This window comes from Lepisma saccharinum, chromosome 14, assembly GCF_977018435.1.
Source record: "Lepisma saccharinum chromosome 14, izLepSacc3.1, whole genome shotgun sequence".
NCBI classification, from domain to species: Eukaryota; Metazoa; Arthropoda; class Insecta; order Zygentoma; family Lepismatidae; genus Lepisma; species Lepisma saccharinum.
The window spans coordinates 13,197,327-13,214,197 of NC_139242.1; the positions used below are offsets into that span (position 1 = coordinate 13,197,327).

At 38.6% G+C, this 16,871-nt stretch overlaps 1 protein-coding gene across 1 annotated transcript in view; it reads right to left on the reverse strand.

Moving 5' to 3' along the window:
- The window catches only part of LOC145998689 (uncharacterized), a 35,998-nt gene that overhangs the window by 14,256 nt on the left and 4,871 nt on the right, over positions 1–16,871 (reverse strand). The window contains exons 2-3 of the mRNA XM_083135157.1: positions 13,622–13,755; positions 7,547–8,062 (exon numbers count right to left, since the gene is read on the reverse strand). Coding sequence (XP_082991283.1) covers positions 7,547–8,062; positions 13,622–13,746 — 641 coding nt within the window. The 5' untranslated portion in view covers positions 13,747–13,755. The remainder of the gene's footprint in view (positions 1–7,546; positions 8,063–13,621; positions 13,756–16,871) is intronic.

Consider the following 16,871-nt stretch of genomic DNA (forward strand, 5'->3'; position numbering starts at 1 on the left):
AAAAGTAGAGTGAAAAAATTGTTATTGGAATACACATTATATTCAGTTCAAGAATTTCAAGAATTAACTAACTTTATAAAATAAATTTAGATTGTATACACTATATAACATGTACTTTTACAGCACTAGTTCACTTCAACAAATAATTTGTCATTGTGTGTTTTACTATTATATTATGTTATATTATTATTAAAAAAATTGCCAAATTGATGTATACATATATATATGTGCGATGTCAACATGTCTTTTGTAATGTACATGCACCAATGCCCCCAGGGGTACTATCGGTGTGAAAATTGCTCAATAAACTCAAACTCAATAACCTCAATAACCTCAATTAAATTTTAATCTGTTGTTTTTTATATTTTTTGTTTGTCCTTTTTAAGAAAATGTATCAAACTGGAGAACCTGGGTCATGTCAAGCTTTGTGATTTGAATTTTAAATTTTCAAAATGGATTTTTTTTCCGCAGCGGTAGAACGTATCAATCCATAAGATTCTATTTTATTTAAAGCCTCTCTGCTACTTCATGTTGACCAGGGCATTCACTTGTTTACTTCAGTTGTTTCAACCTGTGTGGTATGTAAATAATGCACAGTATTGTGCTATGCAAACTTCCTGATGTATTCAGGATATAGAAGTTCCATCAGCCTATGGAGTCAGCTGTTTGCAATAGAGGCAATAGAGACAAAGAGGAAGGTCTCCATTGCCTGGGAGATATAGAGGCGAGACAGACTGAGAAGGGACTGACTTTTGATTTGGATTGAGGAGAGAGAGGAGCTAAGAGAAAGGAGTTGAGGGAAAGTGAGGAGAGTCCTGGTCAACCTGCAACGAAGCCTAGAGAAGACTTAGTTTATTTTATTCTTCAAATTTATTCATCACTCTTCAGATAGACAGGTAATTATCCTAGCCCAGCCATGATTCAGGTTCAAAGGTTCAAACCCAATGAGTGACCATGGACGTCCGCAGGATTTTTTTCCAGGGAGGGGCAAGGAAGGTATTTTTTCCGGGGGGGGGGGGGCAAACAAGGTACATTTTCCCCAATAATAGTATTGTTCCCTCAAAAAATATTGCTTAAATTTGAATTTATCATATTCATACAATAATTAATACATATTGTTGTGGCTGAAATGAAATTATATGTCAAAAATATATAATTTTTGGTTGGCTTTCATTTTCCAGGGGGAGGGCCACGGCCCTCCCTTGCCCCCCTTCTGGATGCCCATGTGAGTGACCATTGTCTTTTCTAATTGTTAAGCTGATTAGTTTTAGTTGTGCCTTTCACACTGCCAAGCGTTTAACTTGTCATGTTAATGACGAGTGCTCTCATCATTGAGGATGAAGGATGAATAAGTTACATCACCCATTGATTAATTGTGGAAGTGACTAGTTTTGATCCCCATCATTCTGTAGAATTATACGATATATTGTCTTCTTTCCTTGACCCTTTCTAATGTTATATCTCACGCAATTCCTAATGGGTCTTTTGAGGAAATAAGTGTTAGTACTTCCCTTCTGTTTTTGATTTTTCTCCCCATTATACAGTCCTTAACCCTTTTGCCAGCTCTTTTCCCTCTGACTTTTGGCATTTAGCTCAACTACAACTTTCCCACCCTTGGGGCCACGACTGGAACGTGCTGTCAAATACACTTTTTAACAACAACAGAGTGTGAACTCAGTGCCATGACTGGAATGTGCTAGCTGAGTTGGTGCAGCGATTGTGACATGCAACCTAAAGTGCTTTGGTGGTGCGATTGGAATGAAAGAATTAATTAATCAAAATTTTTGAGTGCGTCAGCACTTAAGGCCATTTTGCACCCTTCAATATATTTGGGGAAATATCCCTTTACCTAAAATTCTGACTTAAGACTTTAAAACAAGGCCCCTTGGGAAAAATTAAGAGTGCAAGGTTGTAAAAAGACCTGCACAAGACAAACACAACACATTAAAAAGTCAGAAGGTATTAAAGGTTTCCTCACAGATGGTGGAAGAGACCAGCTCTTCGCAAAAATCTAAAAACATTTCCTAAAACACTGTTGTCATCACCCAACAGGGATGACTGATTGATTGATTTAGTTTATTTTACTTCGCATTTTGTGCCTCTTGGCTAATTTGCGAAGATGGGGATGGATGTTGAAATTGATGAATGGACATTCACAAACAACCAAGCCCAAGTGGGATTCGAACCCAGGACCCTTGCCATCGCAGTACGATGTGCTAAACACTCGGCCACAGGGTCCAGCCAACAGGGATGACAAACAGCTGGGAAGATTAATAGTCTGTCTGAGGATAGCAAAGTTGGCACATTCAATAAAAATATGATGTACACTTAAAACAACGTTACACGCATGACACATCGTCGTCACAAGGGTCAGCCCTTGCAGCAAGTAACCATGCATTAGACGGCTGTGTCCTACATGCAGGAGGGTAAGATAACTTCTTCTCGACGAGAGGGATGGAACGAGGAATGCCCAGCACCTATGGTGGGCTTAATAGCATGAAGCTTGTTCCCCGTTTCCGTATCCCACTTGTGGCGATTTTACTTGAACTTGCTTATTTTTAGAAAATTCATTGTAAAAATCGGCCACAATCTTCTCTGTTGTGTATCACATCCCGCTTCTTCAGTGCTGCGAAAGACGTAGTTCCCGAATCGCTCACCAGATGGCAGCAACATGTGCGGCATGAATGTAACACGCCATCTAGTGGATGACTTCACACCTGCTATGCACACAGATGTCGTTGTCTCAATCGCTTCGTCAGTGCACAACTTGGAGTTGATTGGAGCAGGTACGCTGAGCAAGGCAGTACACGCGTGAACCAAGGAACGAAGATCATTTGAATAACGGCCGTATTTGAACATTGTTGGGTTGCGAAAGAATACAAGTTATGGAAGGACATATCTGTACGTGCACTAATTTGGATATATATGGGAATGACGGAGGACTATGGTTCGCAGAGAATTAACGAGCACGTCGTTAAGAAGAAACTTCGAGTTGGTTGAACATGCCAGACTTGGGAACCGGAAGATGTACCTTTTGCACCATATGGAAGATGGAAGTTAATCTGTAAAAGTATGCTGCTGATGGCCCTCTTGTACAGGACAAATGACGTTACTAGACGAGACTAATAAGCAGGTATGAGTGGTGAATTTATTATCAACCAAAATTGACAAGTGTGTGTTTGACGATTTTCGTACCTCACCCCCCTTTTTACCTTTAATCACCAAGTGTGTGCCTCAAAAAATAAAGTGCGATAAAATGATTTTGACTATGTACATTATTTTCCTGTAGTTTACGGTTATTACAAGCATAAGAAAACAGTTTCTCTTTGTGACGTTTCAGGAGAACACACGCTCCTTTCATCAGACATTTATTTTCATTTTGACTAAAGATACAGTTATAACAATGGTTAGTAATTTTTTTAAACAAAAAGAATCCCTTATATAATGGATGTTGTCAATATTACATTGTTGTAATATAGCAACTTAACTGTGAAAAGAAGCACTGTGTTTTATTTTTATTTTAGATTTTTTTTTTAAATTATGAATCCCAAATATCATCAGGTAATTCAAATTCATCATTGTTTTCACAAAGTCTCTTGATATTTTGTTACATTAAATTTTAAAGATGGTGGCTTACTCCATTTGTGAAAAAGAAAACTCCATACTGGGTCTATGTTACCATTTTCATTATTTAATTTATTCCAGTGTTCTTCTGCAATGAACGAAGCTTCCCAGACATTCAACTCTGTGTTTCCCGTTAATCTTTTCAAAACCCTTCTCTTTTTAATCAAATGCTTCTCTTCGATGATATGAGTTCACAAACCTGTTCTTGGGTTTAGATTTATAATGTCCAAATCGTGTTTGTGCCATCTTATTGCCATTTTCTTATGCTTGTAATAACCATAAACTACAGGAAAACATTTCTATACTGCAAGCAATGCGTACATACAAGAAAAACGACTATGTACATGTTATGTTGGTTTACCGAGTTAAATGACAAACACTTCGTTTGCGTAAGTTATTTTTGAGGTTAAATTGCATTTTGTGACTGTGACGTAAAATGGATAAAACTGATGATTTAAGATTTATATTGTGGCAGCCCACAATAGTAAACTGTAACTTAATACAACAATCGTCACGTGTAAAATGAAGAAGAGCTATTGCAATTTGCGGCGTGTTTGATTTTGTTGATGCCAAAAAAGGGTTAATTGCAATTTCGCTACATCCTTTTAACAATCTATAAAATTCCCTCACGAGCATCTCGCATGAATTTTATATTTCACATTATTGTTAAACGTAAGGTAATATATTCCCATTTGCTCACCAAATACGCCATTACAATAATGTCAGCGCATAGGCACAATGTTTACATTGGCCTCCCCGAGGGTGCAGTGGTAGCGTTATCGCCTTGCAAGCAAGGGATCCCGGGTGTAATTCCCGGTGGAGGCACATAGTGGTTTGGATCCCACTTTAAACTGTAGGTCCAGTCCCGATTAGCCTTACTGTGCACAAAGTGGACTTAAAACTCAAACTCAAACCAAACAAATGTTTCGATTGACCCGTTTGCATTTATTCTTAGTTTTGCTGGTCAGAACAAGTGATGGGTTGTGTAAATATTTTATTGATGTAAATGAAATTAATGAATGGTATGTAAGAAATTGTTAATCATATTATTGTTGTTGTTGATCAAACATAATCAGCTATGTTGCCAAAGAATGCTCTTTGATGTAAATAAGTCAACGAATGTTGTTATTATGTTGTTATTATAAATACGTATAAAGGAATATGAAAGTACCTCAATTAAAAGGATTCTTGCGCGAATCTATTGATCTGTGTAAAATTAAATTTCCATGAATAAACTATTGTTGTTAACGTTTACGCTGAATCTTGAATTTCATTTGTTAACCAAAACTCATCAATTGCCAAAGGCAACAACTATAAAAAAGGTGGTGTCAATTTTGATCTTTGGTGATGGTTCAGTAGTTAGTTGCTTTTTGTAGTTAGCAAGTGTTAATACATCTTCGAAAAGTGGATAAAGAATTGAATGACCTGTTTGTGCATGTCTTCTATGTGATTGGAACGTTTCCCATGTTGTAGTCTTTTTTGCAGGTCTGCATTAATTGAGTTTGATTTTTGAAGTTTCGGCCCTCAGCACTGAAGTTCATAACAAGCTTTGAGGCGTCGTACTACAGTGCGGCACAAACCTCCAACAAAACAATTTGTACGTTCTGCTATAACTAAATTAAAATACGCACAGGCCTCTTGATTATATTTTTGTAGCTTCCTAAAATTGGAGCATAGCGCAGAACGTCACAAAATTCCTGGTATCAGAGCAGGGTTTATAACTGCCAGAAATTATAATTCCTGACATTAGACCTTGGTTTTTTTTTCTTTCACTTTTGGTCAGACTTTCAAAATTTTCAATTTAGTAATTTTGACCAAATTATTTTCCCCTTGTTAAATTTCCCCTTCCCTTGCTAAAAATTTTTTACCCTCCCTTTATAAACTTTAACTTGCATAAATTTTTTTGTCGCAAACTTTGTCTTCAAGCTTGGAAACGGAATTTTGAACTTCAGTTAGATTATTCTCTTACCATTCTTTTTGATTTGCCTTTTTGCAAGAATTTTTTTTTCTCTCAGAATTTTTTGCAAAATTTATACCATTTTGAATTTTTATTTTTCTTGATCATGCTACCTCCAGATTCTCCTTTTAAAGAAGATTTAACTATCTTGACACAGAATAATATGCCTTTTTCTTTAACACAACCTCCACCTTTGATAGGTCCAAATTTTCCCGTATCAATTTCCTCTCCCTTTCCGGCGTTATCAATATTCTCTACCCTTTCTTATCCAACTGCATCTGCTTCCACCAGTACCTTTACTTAAACTAGTCCTCTTACAATGGTTACAAATGTGTTAACTGATCCCATTGTTTCTACAACTATGTCAACCTATTTCAATCAATTCAGTCACAAAATTTTGTGCAAATTCTCCGAAGCATACTATGAACTTGCACAATTTAAATGGTGCTATTGATGATGCTATTCCTTTATGTGATGGTCAAACTCATGAGGTTTTGTTTGCTTTTATGATGGCTTTGCAACGTTTGATCGCACCCCGACAGTTACCTTAACATTGGATTTTGCGCAACGTTTTACGCGGTACAGTAGGTATTTTTCATTCACTGTGGCTATCCATTTTGGCAAACAACATATCGTGGTGGGACATTAAAGTTTAATTTGGTGTCAATCTGTACCACATTCACTCTATTCAAATCTGGTTGACACTCACGTTAAGCGTTCCGTTCCCAGTGCCCAAATGAAACTTTATATGTTTACGTGTCGGATGTAAGCGATTCAGCACAGGCTCTTTCCCTTGCTTGGGATGTTTACATTGTGGTAACTTTCATTCTGCAACACTTAAATTCTATTACCACCTAGGATGCATATTCTTGGATCCAAGCAAAGATTTAATATCACTAGAGTAGTAAACATCATTGTTACATTGTGACAATATGGGCCGTGTAGTGTTGGTACAACTGGTGCCTTTCAATAACAGTTTTCTTCTTAATATCAAAAGGAGAAGGCATCATTGCTTACAATACAACAGCGGCTTTGAAGCTTAAAATAACGTAAGATTGAAATAGCAACTATCTAGTCAATGGCAGGTATTGAATTATATACACAATTTCTGATACATATCATTACTGACAATTATTGTATAATGAATAGGTTTAGTACTTTATAAACCTTCATGATCGCATATATCAACTACTACATTAAATCCCAACCAATGTTTTAAGAAAAAATAACATCAGCTACCTTGCCCTTCATCCTGGAAAGATTTCTAATAAACATTGATACCTGTTTTATTGGAAAAATATGTTGCTGCAAAATGTAACCAATGTACTGCTTCTGAAATGTCTGTCTGTTTTTAAGTCCACTTTATGCACAGAAAGGGTAATTTAATTAGATCTGAACAAACCTTCAATAGTGCTGTCCCAAGTTTGGGATGGGGGCTGGAAGTACCAAACAGCAGTGACAATTGAGCGACCACTGCCACAAACAGACTCAAGGTGGGATATATGGATTGCCCGCCCATGAGGGGTACTCAGATTCAAAAATAGATAGAAACAAGGCATACACCAAGAATACCAAGATACTGCTCAATTCAAGTGAGGTTTCGAATATCCCTCTTCACTCGCTTGTTACCAATTGCAAATCTTTACCCACTGACTGGAGACCGTACTTTGCTCAAGGCCGTTCACTAACGTGAAATAATTACCTTTCACAAGCAATAAAGCAAAATGACACCCAGTGGTTCACATTTTAACAAAAACATTTAATAATGGCGAGCTTAACTCGAAGAGTTTAACATTTACAAAATATATACAATTTTCCACCATCTAGCAGCGAGAAATGGAATTACAGGGAACAACTGCAATACCCCCCCCCCCAAATATTTAAGTGTTACCGGACTTTATATAAACCCTGTATAATTTTATGTGTCTTATTAGGGTAAGTTCTAATGTGTGTTAAAATACATACCTCAGACATGGAGTTTCAAAATCATCTTCAGTTTTCAAACCAGAAAGCTCGATAGGTTCATCCGCAATGAAAATTTCTTCCCTCTTAATAGTATGTGCCATTTCTACATATTCTCTGTTAATTTCATTCTCCATTACATCTTGCTGAGATTTAACAGTGTCTCCTAAGGATATTTCAGATGTGAGTTCATGTTCTATCTTGCAAGTTGTTGCAAATTCTTGTGCTTCAAAATTTAATTCAGAATCAGGCTCCTTCAAATGGGGAATTAATACACTTTTTTCTCTATCACACGTCAAGTTCAAGTTGTCTTTTAAAGGTTCATCCACAGCCAAATCAAATTCCTTTGACTCATTATTGAACGACATCATACTCTCGTCTTCTGCACTTGCTGCCGAAATTTCTTTAGCTGTAGTTGACAGTGTGTCGATTGTTTTCACATTTCTGTTTTCTAGCAGCATGCAATGTTCACTAGATGCCCCATGTTCTGATTTCAAACTGAAATCTGGTAGTTCATTACTAAAAATAAAAAGATATATTTATATAGAGATGGGCAAGATGGCATGAGTTTTTTTACCAAGTACAATAGTATACTTAGTATAAATATAATAATTACTTGTAAAAGTAACTCATAGAAAGAAGCAAATCGTGTTGGTTTAATCTTTAATGGATAGAGTCTCTCGTGAATGTATAACCTCTGAGGATGGAAACTCTTCAAGTGCACGCTTTTCAAACTTTTGGTGCAAAGTAAAGAAGAAAAAAGTAGTTCGAGAACTAATTGTTCTAGGAAAACGAGTTTTCTTTTAAATGACAGGGCTTTTAGTGGAGGTGACATTTGTACAATGTACCTCCAAATAATGAAAGTTAAAGAAAGAAGTAGAAAATATAAATTTTGCTCCCAAAAAATTGGCATTCAGCATACTGTGACTACTACAATGCACCAAAGTGAATGAGAAATGTATTATGTAGCAGTGGTACATTCCTACAAACATGCAAAGTTGCATTGAAAGAAGTCTAATACTTCTTTGGGGGGAAAATAACAACAAAGGACAATATTTTGAATAGCCTTAATAGCTATCCAACATGTGTATTTATTTTCACGCATAAAATTTTTACAGCACATGAGGTATTAACATCGGGATGGCCTTTGTGACAGACAATTTCCAATCAGTATCCTGCTTTGCACAGTTCATGCAAGAGCAAACTACACAGATTGAATGAGAAGTTATTTTCCAAATGCAATAAGGAATACGGAGAAACTAGTACTCACTTTTATCCGCGAAGCTGTTTTTTCTTCTTTTTCGATTAATTTCAGTGGCCACTGCCACCATCCTCGTTGGAACTTGCTGCGCTGTTGCTTGGCGTGCGTCTTTTGTTCGTAGTTCTCTGGTTGCCGTTAGGTGCGCTGTGCGTCTTGGTACGTCGTCTGCTATTTCCGGGCGATAACTGCTGCAGTAGTGGAATCCAAGTATGGTGCGCTTGCCCGCTATCGATGTTTAGTTCATGCGGGAAGTGCATTATGGCGTGCGTTTCCTTGATTTTGGTGTCTATGAGCGTGTGGGCAGTGTGTTTGACTCGAACCTTTTGAATTTTATGGCTATTGTATTTGATATGTCTAGCAAGACCGGTAGTGGGTTGGGCTTTTTTCGCATCTGCTAGGTGCTGTTGGATTCTTTCATTGACAGATCTGATGGACCTGCCGATGTAATGAGCCTTGCACTCACACTCAGCATCATATACACCTGGGTTGTCAAGGGGGGAGAGGAAGTACCGTTTGTGCTTGTTCAGTTTGTCAGTTATTTTGGAGTTGGGTTTGTGCGCTACTTTGATGCCAAATGGGAGAAGGGCTTTGGCTATGCGGTTGGAAGTGGTGGGATGGTAGGGGAAGGCAAACCATTTATATTGGTCGCTGGGGGTTGGTTGTGGCTGGGTTGCTTGTGGATGGGTTGATTGTGGTAGGTTAGGGTGTCTGACCTGTATTTCCGCCTTACTGCACCAAGTGGAGAGTTGTGATTCAAGCCCTGAAGCATGGCTACACTGAATCACAACTCTCCACTTGGTGCAGTAAGGCGGAAATACAGGTCAGACACCCTAACCTACCACAATCAACCCATCCACAAGCAACCCAGCCACAACCAACCCCCAGCGACCAATATAAATGGTTTGCCTTCCCCTACCATCCCACCACTTCCAACCGCATAGCCAAAGCCCTTCTCCCATTTGGCATCAAAGTAGCGCACAAACCCAACTCCAAAATAACTGACAAACTGAACAAGCACAAACGGTACTTCCTCTCCCCCCTTGACAACCCAGGTGTATATGATGCTGAGTGTGAGTGCAAGGCTCATTACATCGGCAGGTCCATCAGATCTGTCAATGAAAGAATCCAACAGCACCTAGCAGATGCGAAAAAAGCCCAACCCACTACCGGTCTTGCTAGACATATCAAATACAATAGCCATAAAATTCAAAAGGTTCGAGTCAAACACACTGCCCACACGCTCATAGACACCAAAATCAAGGAAACGCACGCCATAATGCACTTCCCGCATGAACTAAACATCGATAGCGGGCAAGCGCACCATACTTGGATTCCACTACTGCAGCAGTTATCGCCCGGAAATAGCAGACGACGTACCAAGACGCACAGCGCACCTAACGGCAACCAGAGAACTACGAACAAAAGACGCACGCCAAGCAACAGCGCAGCAAGTTCCAACGAGGATGGTGGCAGTGGCCACTGAAATTAATCGAAAAAGAAGAAAAAACAGCTTCGCGGATAAAAGTGAGTACTAGTTTCTCCGTATTTATATACTACCGCGTCTCTCTTTTCCCAATCATGAATGCAATAAGGAACTTCACAAACTTCATGAGCTTCAAGGAAAAATATGTAACAAGTTAAACTCATATGACTTATAGAACACTGAGTTGTTGAGTTTTGTTTTTAAGTCCACTTTATGCACATAGTGGCTAATCAGGACTGGACCTACAGTTTAAACTGGGTATCAAAATTGAGACCTCTTGATCACATGGAAACAAAGATGCCGAATGGAACGTTCGCACAGACAACCACAGGTGATTTATATCATGATACGTATGTTAAGATGTTTCTGTCCACCGAATTTTATATTCCTATTTTTATTAATTTCTCAGAAATGGACAAGAACAGTTCTTAAATGCACGAAATTTCACACTCATCCTTACGGTGATATCAAAGCATTAACCCGTAACGGGTGTGGCATAGTCCCTGGGACCTTCTGACTAGTACAATGCTCTTGTTCTCGGAAGCAGTAACATGCACTTCCCTTTTCAGTGCCTTCATATTTTGGAATATCACGTTAACCACCCAGTGCCACTTCGCTCACTGCATTTTAGTTTCAGAGCAACAGGTACTCGTGGGTCCCAAGGACCATGCGACGCCCTTTATGTAAGTCTTTCGGTATTGAACCTGGTGCGAGAATCAGATTTGACAATCCATGATTTTGATGGAAATGTCCTTGCCACACTTAAAAAAGTTAGAAGTGGAAGTGAATTATCTATCACCTATGGATTCTGATAAAAGTGATAATGAAACACTTATTTCCACTGACTACATTTTCGACAATTGAGCTTTCCCCTTCATTTTGACATTGTGCAGAAATTGTTTGTGTGCAACTTTTCTACGTGATTTTGTTATATTTGAGTAACTGCATGTTTGATCTGTGATAATTGACCATCGAAAGCATTTCTTTTATCTTACAGTCATATGACAATGTATTTATAGAGACGTTTACAGATACGTCGCCGATTTTTGTAGCATTAGATAAATTGAGTAATAAACATGGCACTAACAAAAATAGTGGATAAAGGTTTATCATAATTAAATGAAGAAGGACCACAATACATGTGGAAATTTGTGGAAAATATTAGTTATTATTTCAATTACTCTTGGATATGGTAAATTCAATTTGGTGGTCCACGGAACCACCCAATGCCCTTTCTGTTACAATCTGGCACCACACCTGTTAAGAGGTTAAAAATGTGTCAGTGGTCAACTTTCAATTTCATGACTTCCATGGATATAGAGACATGCAAAGCAACATAATGTAGGCTATATCTAGTTAACATTTTATGTGCAGATAATGTTAGATAATCATATTTATATATTTCCGAGATAACAAAACATTACTTTTAAATTATTGTTGCCTCTCTCGGTCAGTGGGACTAGGTTATCAAGCTTATTTTTGTTGAATAAGTTATTATTTGATAAGTCCATCAGTCTACCCATCTGTCTTTATGACTCTGAGAGTTTTTTCTCAGATATTCGCAGTAGACATGGGTGGATATACAGAGTGACAGATGCATATGACTATCATACAAGAGTACTGTCTCACTTTTTCCTAATCAGTACATTCAAGGAAAATTCTGTTGATTTCTATTTAGATGCTCGATATTAAAAACTAAAAAACTCCAGTCCACATGTTCAAAATACACTGCTCTCCATAAATTAAGCAACAAATGGTGATCATCCAATAGAATCAAACACAAGGCCGGAGGGTGTATATATTTTATTTGTAACGAAAGAAACAAGTGTCCCACGCCTTACAGAACAGAAGAAACACAAAACAAGGTACACTCGTGGGCAAAAGAAATGAAATGTACGCATGGAGCATCACAGGTGGTAAACGTTGGAGACGGAAAGTGACCGTTGTCTGACACTAATAAGGGATATGATCACCGCGCGCAGCAATGCACGCCTCACAATGCCGCCGCATGCTGCCAATAAGGTTGTCCACCAACTCACTGGGTATGAGGGTCCATTGTTGGGAGAGAGACAGTTGAAGGTCTTCGAGTGTTTGTGCAGGGGGCACAAGGCCAGCGAGACGTCTCCCCCAGAGCATCCCACATGTGTTCAATGGGGTTAAGGTCCGGGGAACGGGATGGCCACACCATGCATTGAATATGGTGTTCGTCCAAGAACCGATCGACTAGTCCTGCCCTATGGGGACGGACATTATCGTCCTGCAGAATGAAGCCCGGACCTCGTTCTCATGCGAAGGGTTCCACATAACGTGCAAGGACCTCATTCCTATAGCGCTGACCTGTCATGGTGCCACGTGGGAGGATATAAAGGTCAGTACGTCCACCAATAGAAATGCCACCCCATCCAAGCACACCTCCACCACCATATCTGTCCCTTTCAACAATATTGGAGGGATGGTAACGAGTTCCTGCCTCTCTCCAGACCAATCGGCGTCGTGAATCACTGTCCAGTGAGAACCTGGACTCATCAGTGAAGAGAACGGACCGTTACTGGCCCAGTGTCAAGTTCACATGTTCTCGTGCCCAACGTAAGCGGGCTGTCTTCTGACGCTGGGTGAGTGGTATACACAACACTGGTCTCCTGGCATACAACCCACCCTCGTGTAGCCGTCTGCGTACTGTACTCGTTGACATAGGCCGTCCTGTGGCAGCAATAGCTGCTGCACGCACTTGGGTAGCTGTTGCGGACCTGTTACGCCGACTTGTCAAACGGATACGCGGTCGACCTCCACTGAAACTCCACGATGCACTTTGCGTTCTCTGGAACTTGTTCCATAACCTGCTGACAACTGAACGATCGACATTGAGCCACCTGGCCACTTCGACCTGACGCTGCCCTGCTTCTAGTCTACCGATGGCACACCACCGTAATTCATCAGCCAAATGATGCCTGGTTGCCATATTCGACCCTTTCCGCGCACTTGACTCACCTCTGCACTCTCCAGATAGAGACACACACCTCTTCCGTGCACGCGCGTCTTCGACTCCAATACCTGGTACACCAGAAATCCGTGCGAGGGCACGATGATCGTACTTTATGATTCACCTGTTTTCCCTAACGCATTCGTTGCTTTCTTTCAGCGTGCCCACCACTCTTCTTCTCTTTTCTCCAACTGTTTTCTCTTTTACCTCACATTTTCTTGTTGTTGCTTAATTTCTGGAGGGCAGTGTACTTAAAGAAGTTTTATTTTATATTTTTGTACACAAATGTTTATCTGAAAGCAAATTAAAAATACTATGTTGCAAAATATGCGAAGTCTTGATGCACTAACTTACCAATCTGAATCAGCAGTCTTGACACAAGAAGTAATCTTTGATATTTCGGTGAATAATTCATTTGACAAAGCTTCAAATTTTTCTACGATTTCAATACTTGGCATTTCTTTTCCTTCATGATTCATTTTAGCAAACTGAAATAAAAATGCAGCAATTGGTCACATGGACATGATGTAAGCACAAAGAACAAAATGTAACAGAAACAGCACAATACTATATATTATTTTCTTGTTAGTTCAAAAGTTTCCAGCCGAAGGGTCTTTTGTTTGTAGTCCCTTTATATCTGTTGGAAGACGTATTCAGCTATAGGGGCATTCCATGTGAAATCAACACGTGAAGAGGCACTATTCAACCTTACATTTTTTTAATTCATTTGAAATTTGGTATATCCTGAAATGCATTTCGGAGCCTTTCATAACATTGCTGCTGCGTTAAACCTGCTCGAAAATCGTAAAAAAATCATTGCTCTGAAGTGCTCCCGTGTTAAATCCATTTTACTGTACACACAGGACAATAATTGACTAATTTCTGGCACACAACAATTAACAACTATAAATTCTGCAGCATTATCACACTTCACAACTACTAACTTCAACATATCCTAGAGACAATGTATTGCTGCAATCAGTGTTGCCACATCTAAAAACTTTTAGTGTCACCCACGTACAAATTTATTTTACTTTGCTACAAAATGACAACTTTATAATGAAATTGTTTCATCTCCAGAATGCAGTGTTCTATCTATGGCACTCTCAAATCAAAGCTAGTGTTGTGTGCAATAGCTCTATCTGATATTTCAATAATTAATTACAGCATAAGTACCTAACGAAACAACTTCTTCTTTTCCAAGAGACTTCAATATATATCAGAATTTGCAATCCTACAAACTTTCAGTGCAATGGTGGGTGGCAAAGGTTCAATAAATATATCATGTCAAACTTCAAAGGGGTCTCCTGAAAAATTAAAAATTGGACATAGAGTTGAGTTGCTGTTTAAGTTCACTTCATGCACAGATAGGCTAACTAGGATTGGACCTACAGTTAAAGTGGGATCCGAGCCACTATGTGCCTCTACACGGTATCAAACCCAGGACGTCTTGATTACAAGCTGAGCATTAGCAGATTTTTGTGAAAACAAGCAATTCTACGTTATTTGTATTATCCATGATTACAGAAAGGAATAAGAATTATTCATTTAGATTACATTATTATCTCATAACTTACAAGCCCCTGATTTAATTTCTGGTGTCTACTTATTTAAGTGTCAAATATAGACCCATCTAATGGATTTGTGCTATACTTTCTTTTATTCATTTACTATCAGGAAAAGTATTGCTAAAACTTTTGTTCCTTGTAATCAGTGGTGAAGCACGCTGTCTCTCGCACAGGATGGAGCAGGTGGGGGGGGGGGGGGGGGAGCTGTGATTTTTTTAAAAAGCAGTATGTTAAAATATAGCCCCTAGCAAATAAAAGATAACATATTGCCTGAATCTTGTCTACTGCTGTTCAAAAAAGTCGGGATAGGGATTGAAAAGGATAATGTAGTGATTAACGCTCTCGCCTTGTAATCAATAACTAGAAGGTTCGAATCCCTGTGGAAGCACATTGACAGTGGTTCAGAATCTACTTTAGAGTAGTCTTGATGAGATATCTGAGAATGATGGCGTTCCTATCTCGAAGGTCAGAAACCAGTGGCGATGGGACTCTATGCGCTGAGCATGCGTCACCCAATGAAAAAGTTGTTCTGGCAGGCATAGTCCTCTTACATATTTTTTATTAAAGCTGCTTGGGAAAATTATTTGCTATTTCAATAACAAATCTCGTGAATGTTCCTCGCATTAAAGAAATGGATCACATGATCATCACTTAGTATTTATTTCTTTTTAATGCTAACCTCCGAGGAGGATTAGTTATAACAGCACGTTGCGACAAGGGCCCCAGGTTCGAATCCCCACCTGGACATAGGTGTTATTTGTGAGTGTCCCTTTGTCAATGTCATCATATCATCGCTCATCCTCATCTTCCCAATTAGCCAAAAATGACAGAAAGTCAAGTAAAATAAACTAAATCTATCAATCAATTATTTCTTTTTAACTCTTCTTCAACACATGACATTTTTAAAATCATAATACAATTTAGAAAATGATAAAATGCAAAATGAGAACACGGACACCTTTCTGTGTAATACAAGGACCAGAAAATTTCAGAAACATGGATTTTTTCAATATGTTTGCACTGTACTTTGCCTCTTTTTAAAAGTAGCAAATTTTCAGTTATGTTACTAATCATGAAAGAAAATTTTGCCTCAATATCCTTTTCCTCGAAGTAATAAAATACTATCCCTCTCTGAATTGATATTGGTGTGGGGCACATCCAGCAGCTAACACTTCGCGAAAAGCAGTTCCTCAAAAAGCTGAAAGCACCAAACTTGACACTGGTAACCGACTTATATGCATTATTTGCAGATAGAATTCTAATAATGCCTACGTTGATAGGTTAGGATGCCAGGTTTAGAGGTATTAGCAACACTCTGAATCTTCCATTATTATGTTTTCCTGCAGGAATCACATACGTTGTTATGGGACCAGCTGAGGCACTCTCAGGCGGGGTCTTGCTGACTGTACAGATTGAGTTCAAGGCAGGGTTGGAAACTTGCAGTAATTATCGGAAGACCTAGAATTTCAGCTTTCTTTTATTAAGCGTCATTTAATGAAATTATAAGTAATAAAATAGTCCGTAATAGGCAAATATATTAGGATAAGCTCAGCCTCCGGGCCTCTTAGGATGCTTCGCAACTGCTTATAATATAATGATATCAACACTTTTTATAATACTTAGTCACCCCTTTTAGGAGCAGCGTGCCCCCGCTGCTAAATGTCCCAGTGGGCAGTTGTGTTTCTAATGTGAATAATAGAAAATGTAATGAAAAGTTGGTATAATTTTTCCATGCCATTGGTGCTATCAAAAAGCTGAAAAAAATGCTACTTCTCGTGGAGAGCACAACATATGTGTAATGTGTGTGTGTAACGTAAGCATGAACAGTCAAGAAGAAAAACACGTGTTACATATATTTAAGAATGCTTTTTAAATGTTCTTGACTATAAACAGTGTGCATATTACTGAACGAAGAAATCTACACCGATTAACATAGGCTACAAGCTTGGTGCTGTTTTGCCGATGGAATTTACGGAATGGATATCTACATGTAGTGATGATAAACTTGTAATTAATTAATTAAATTCCAAGTAAAC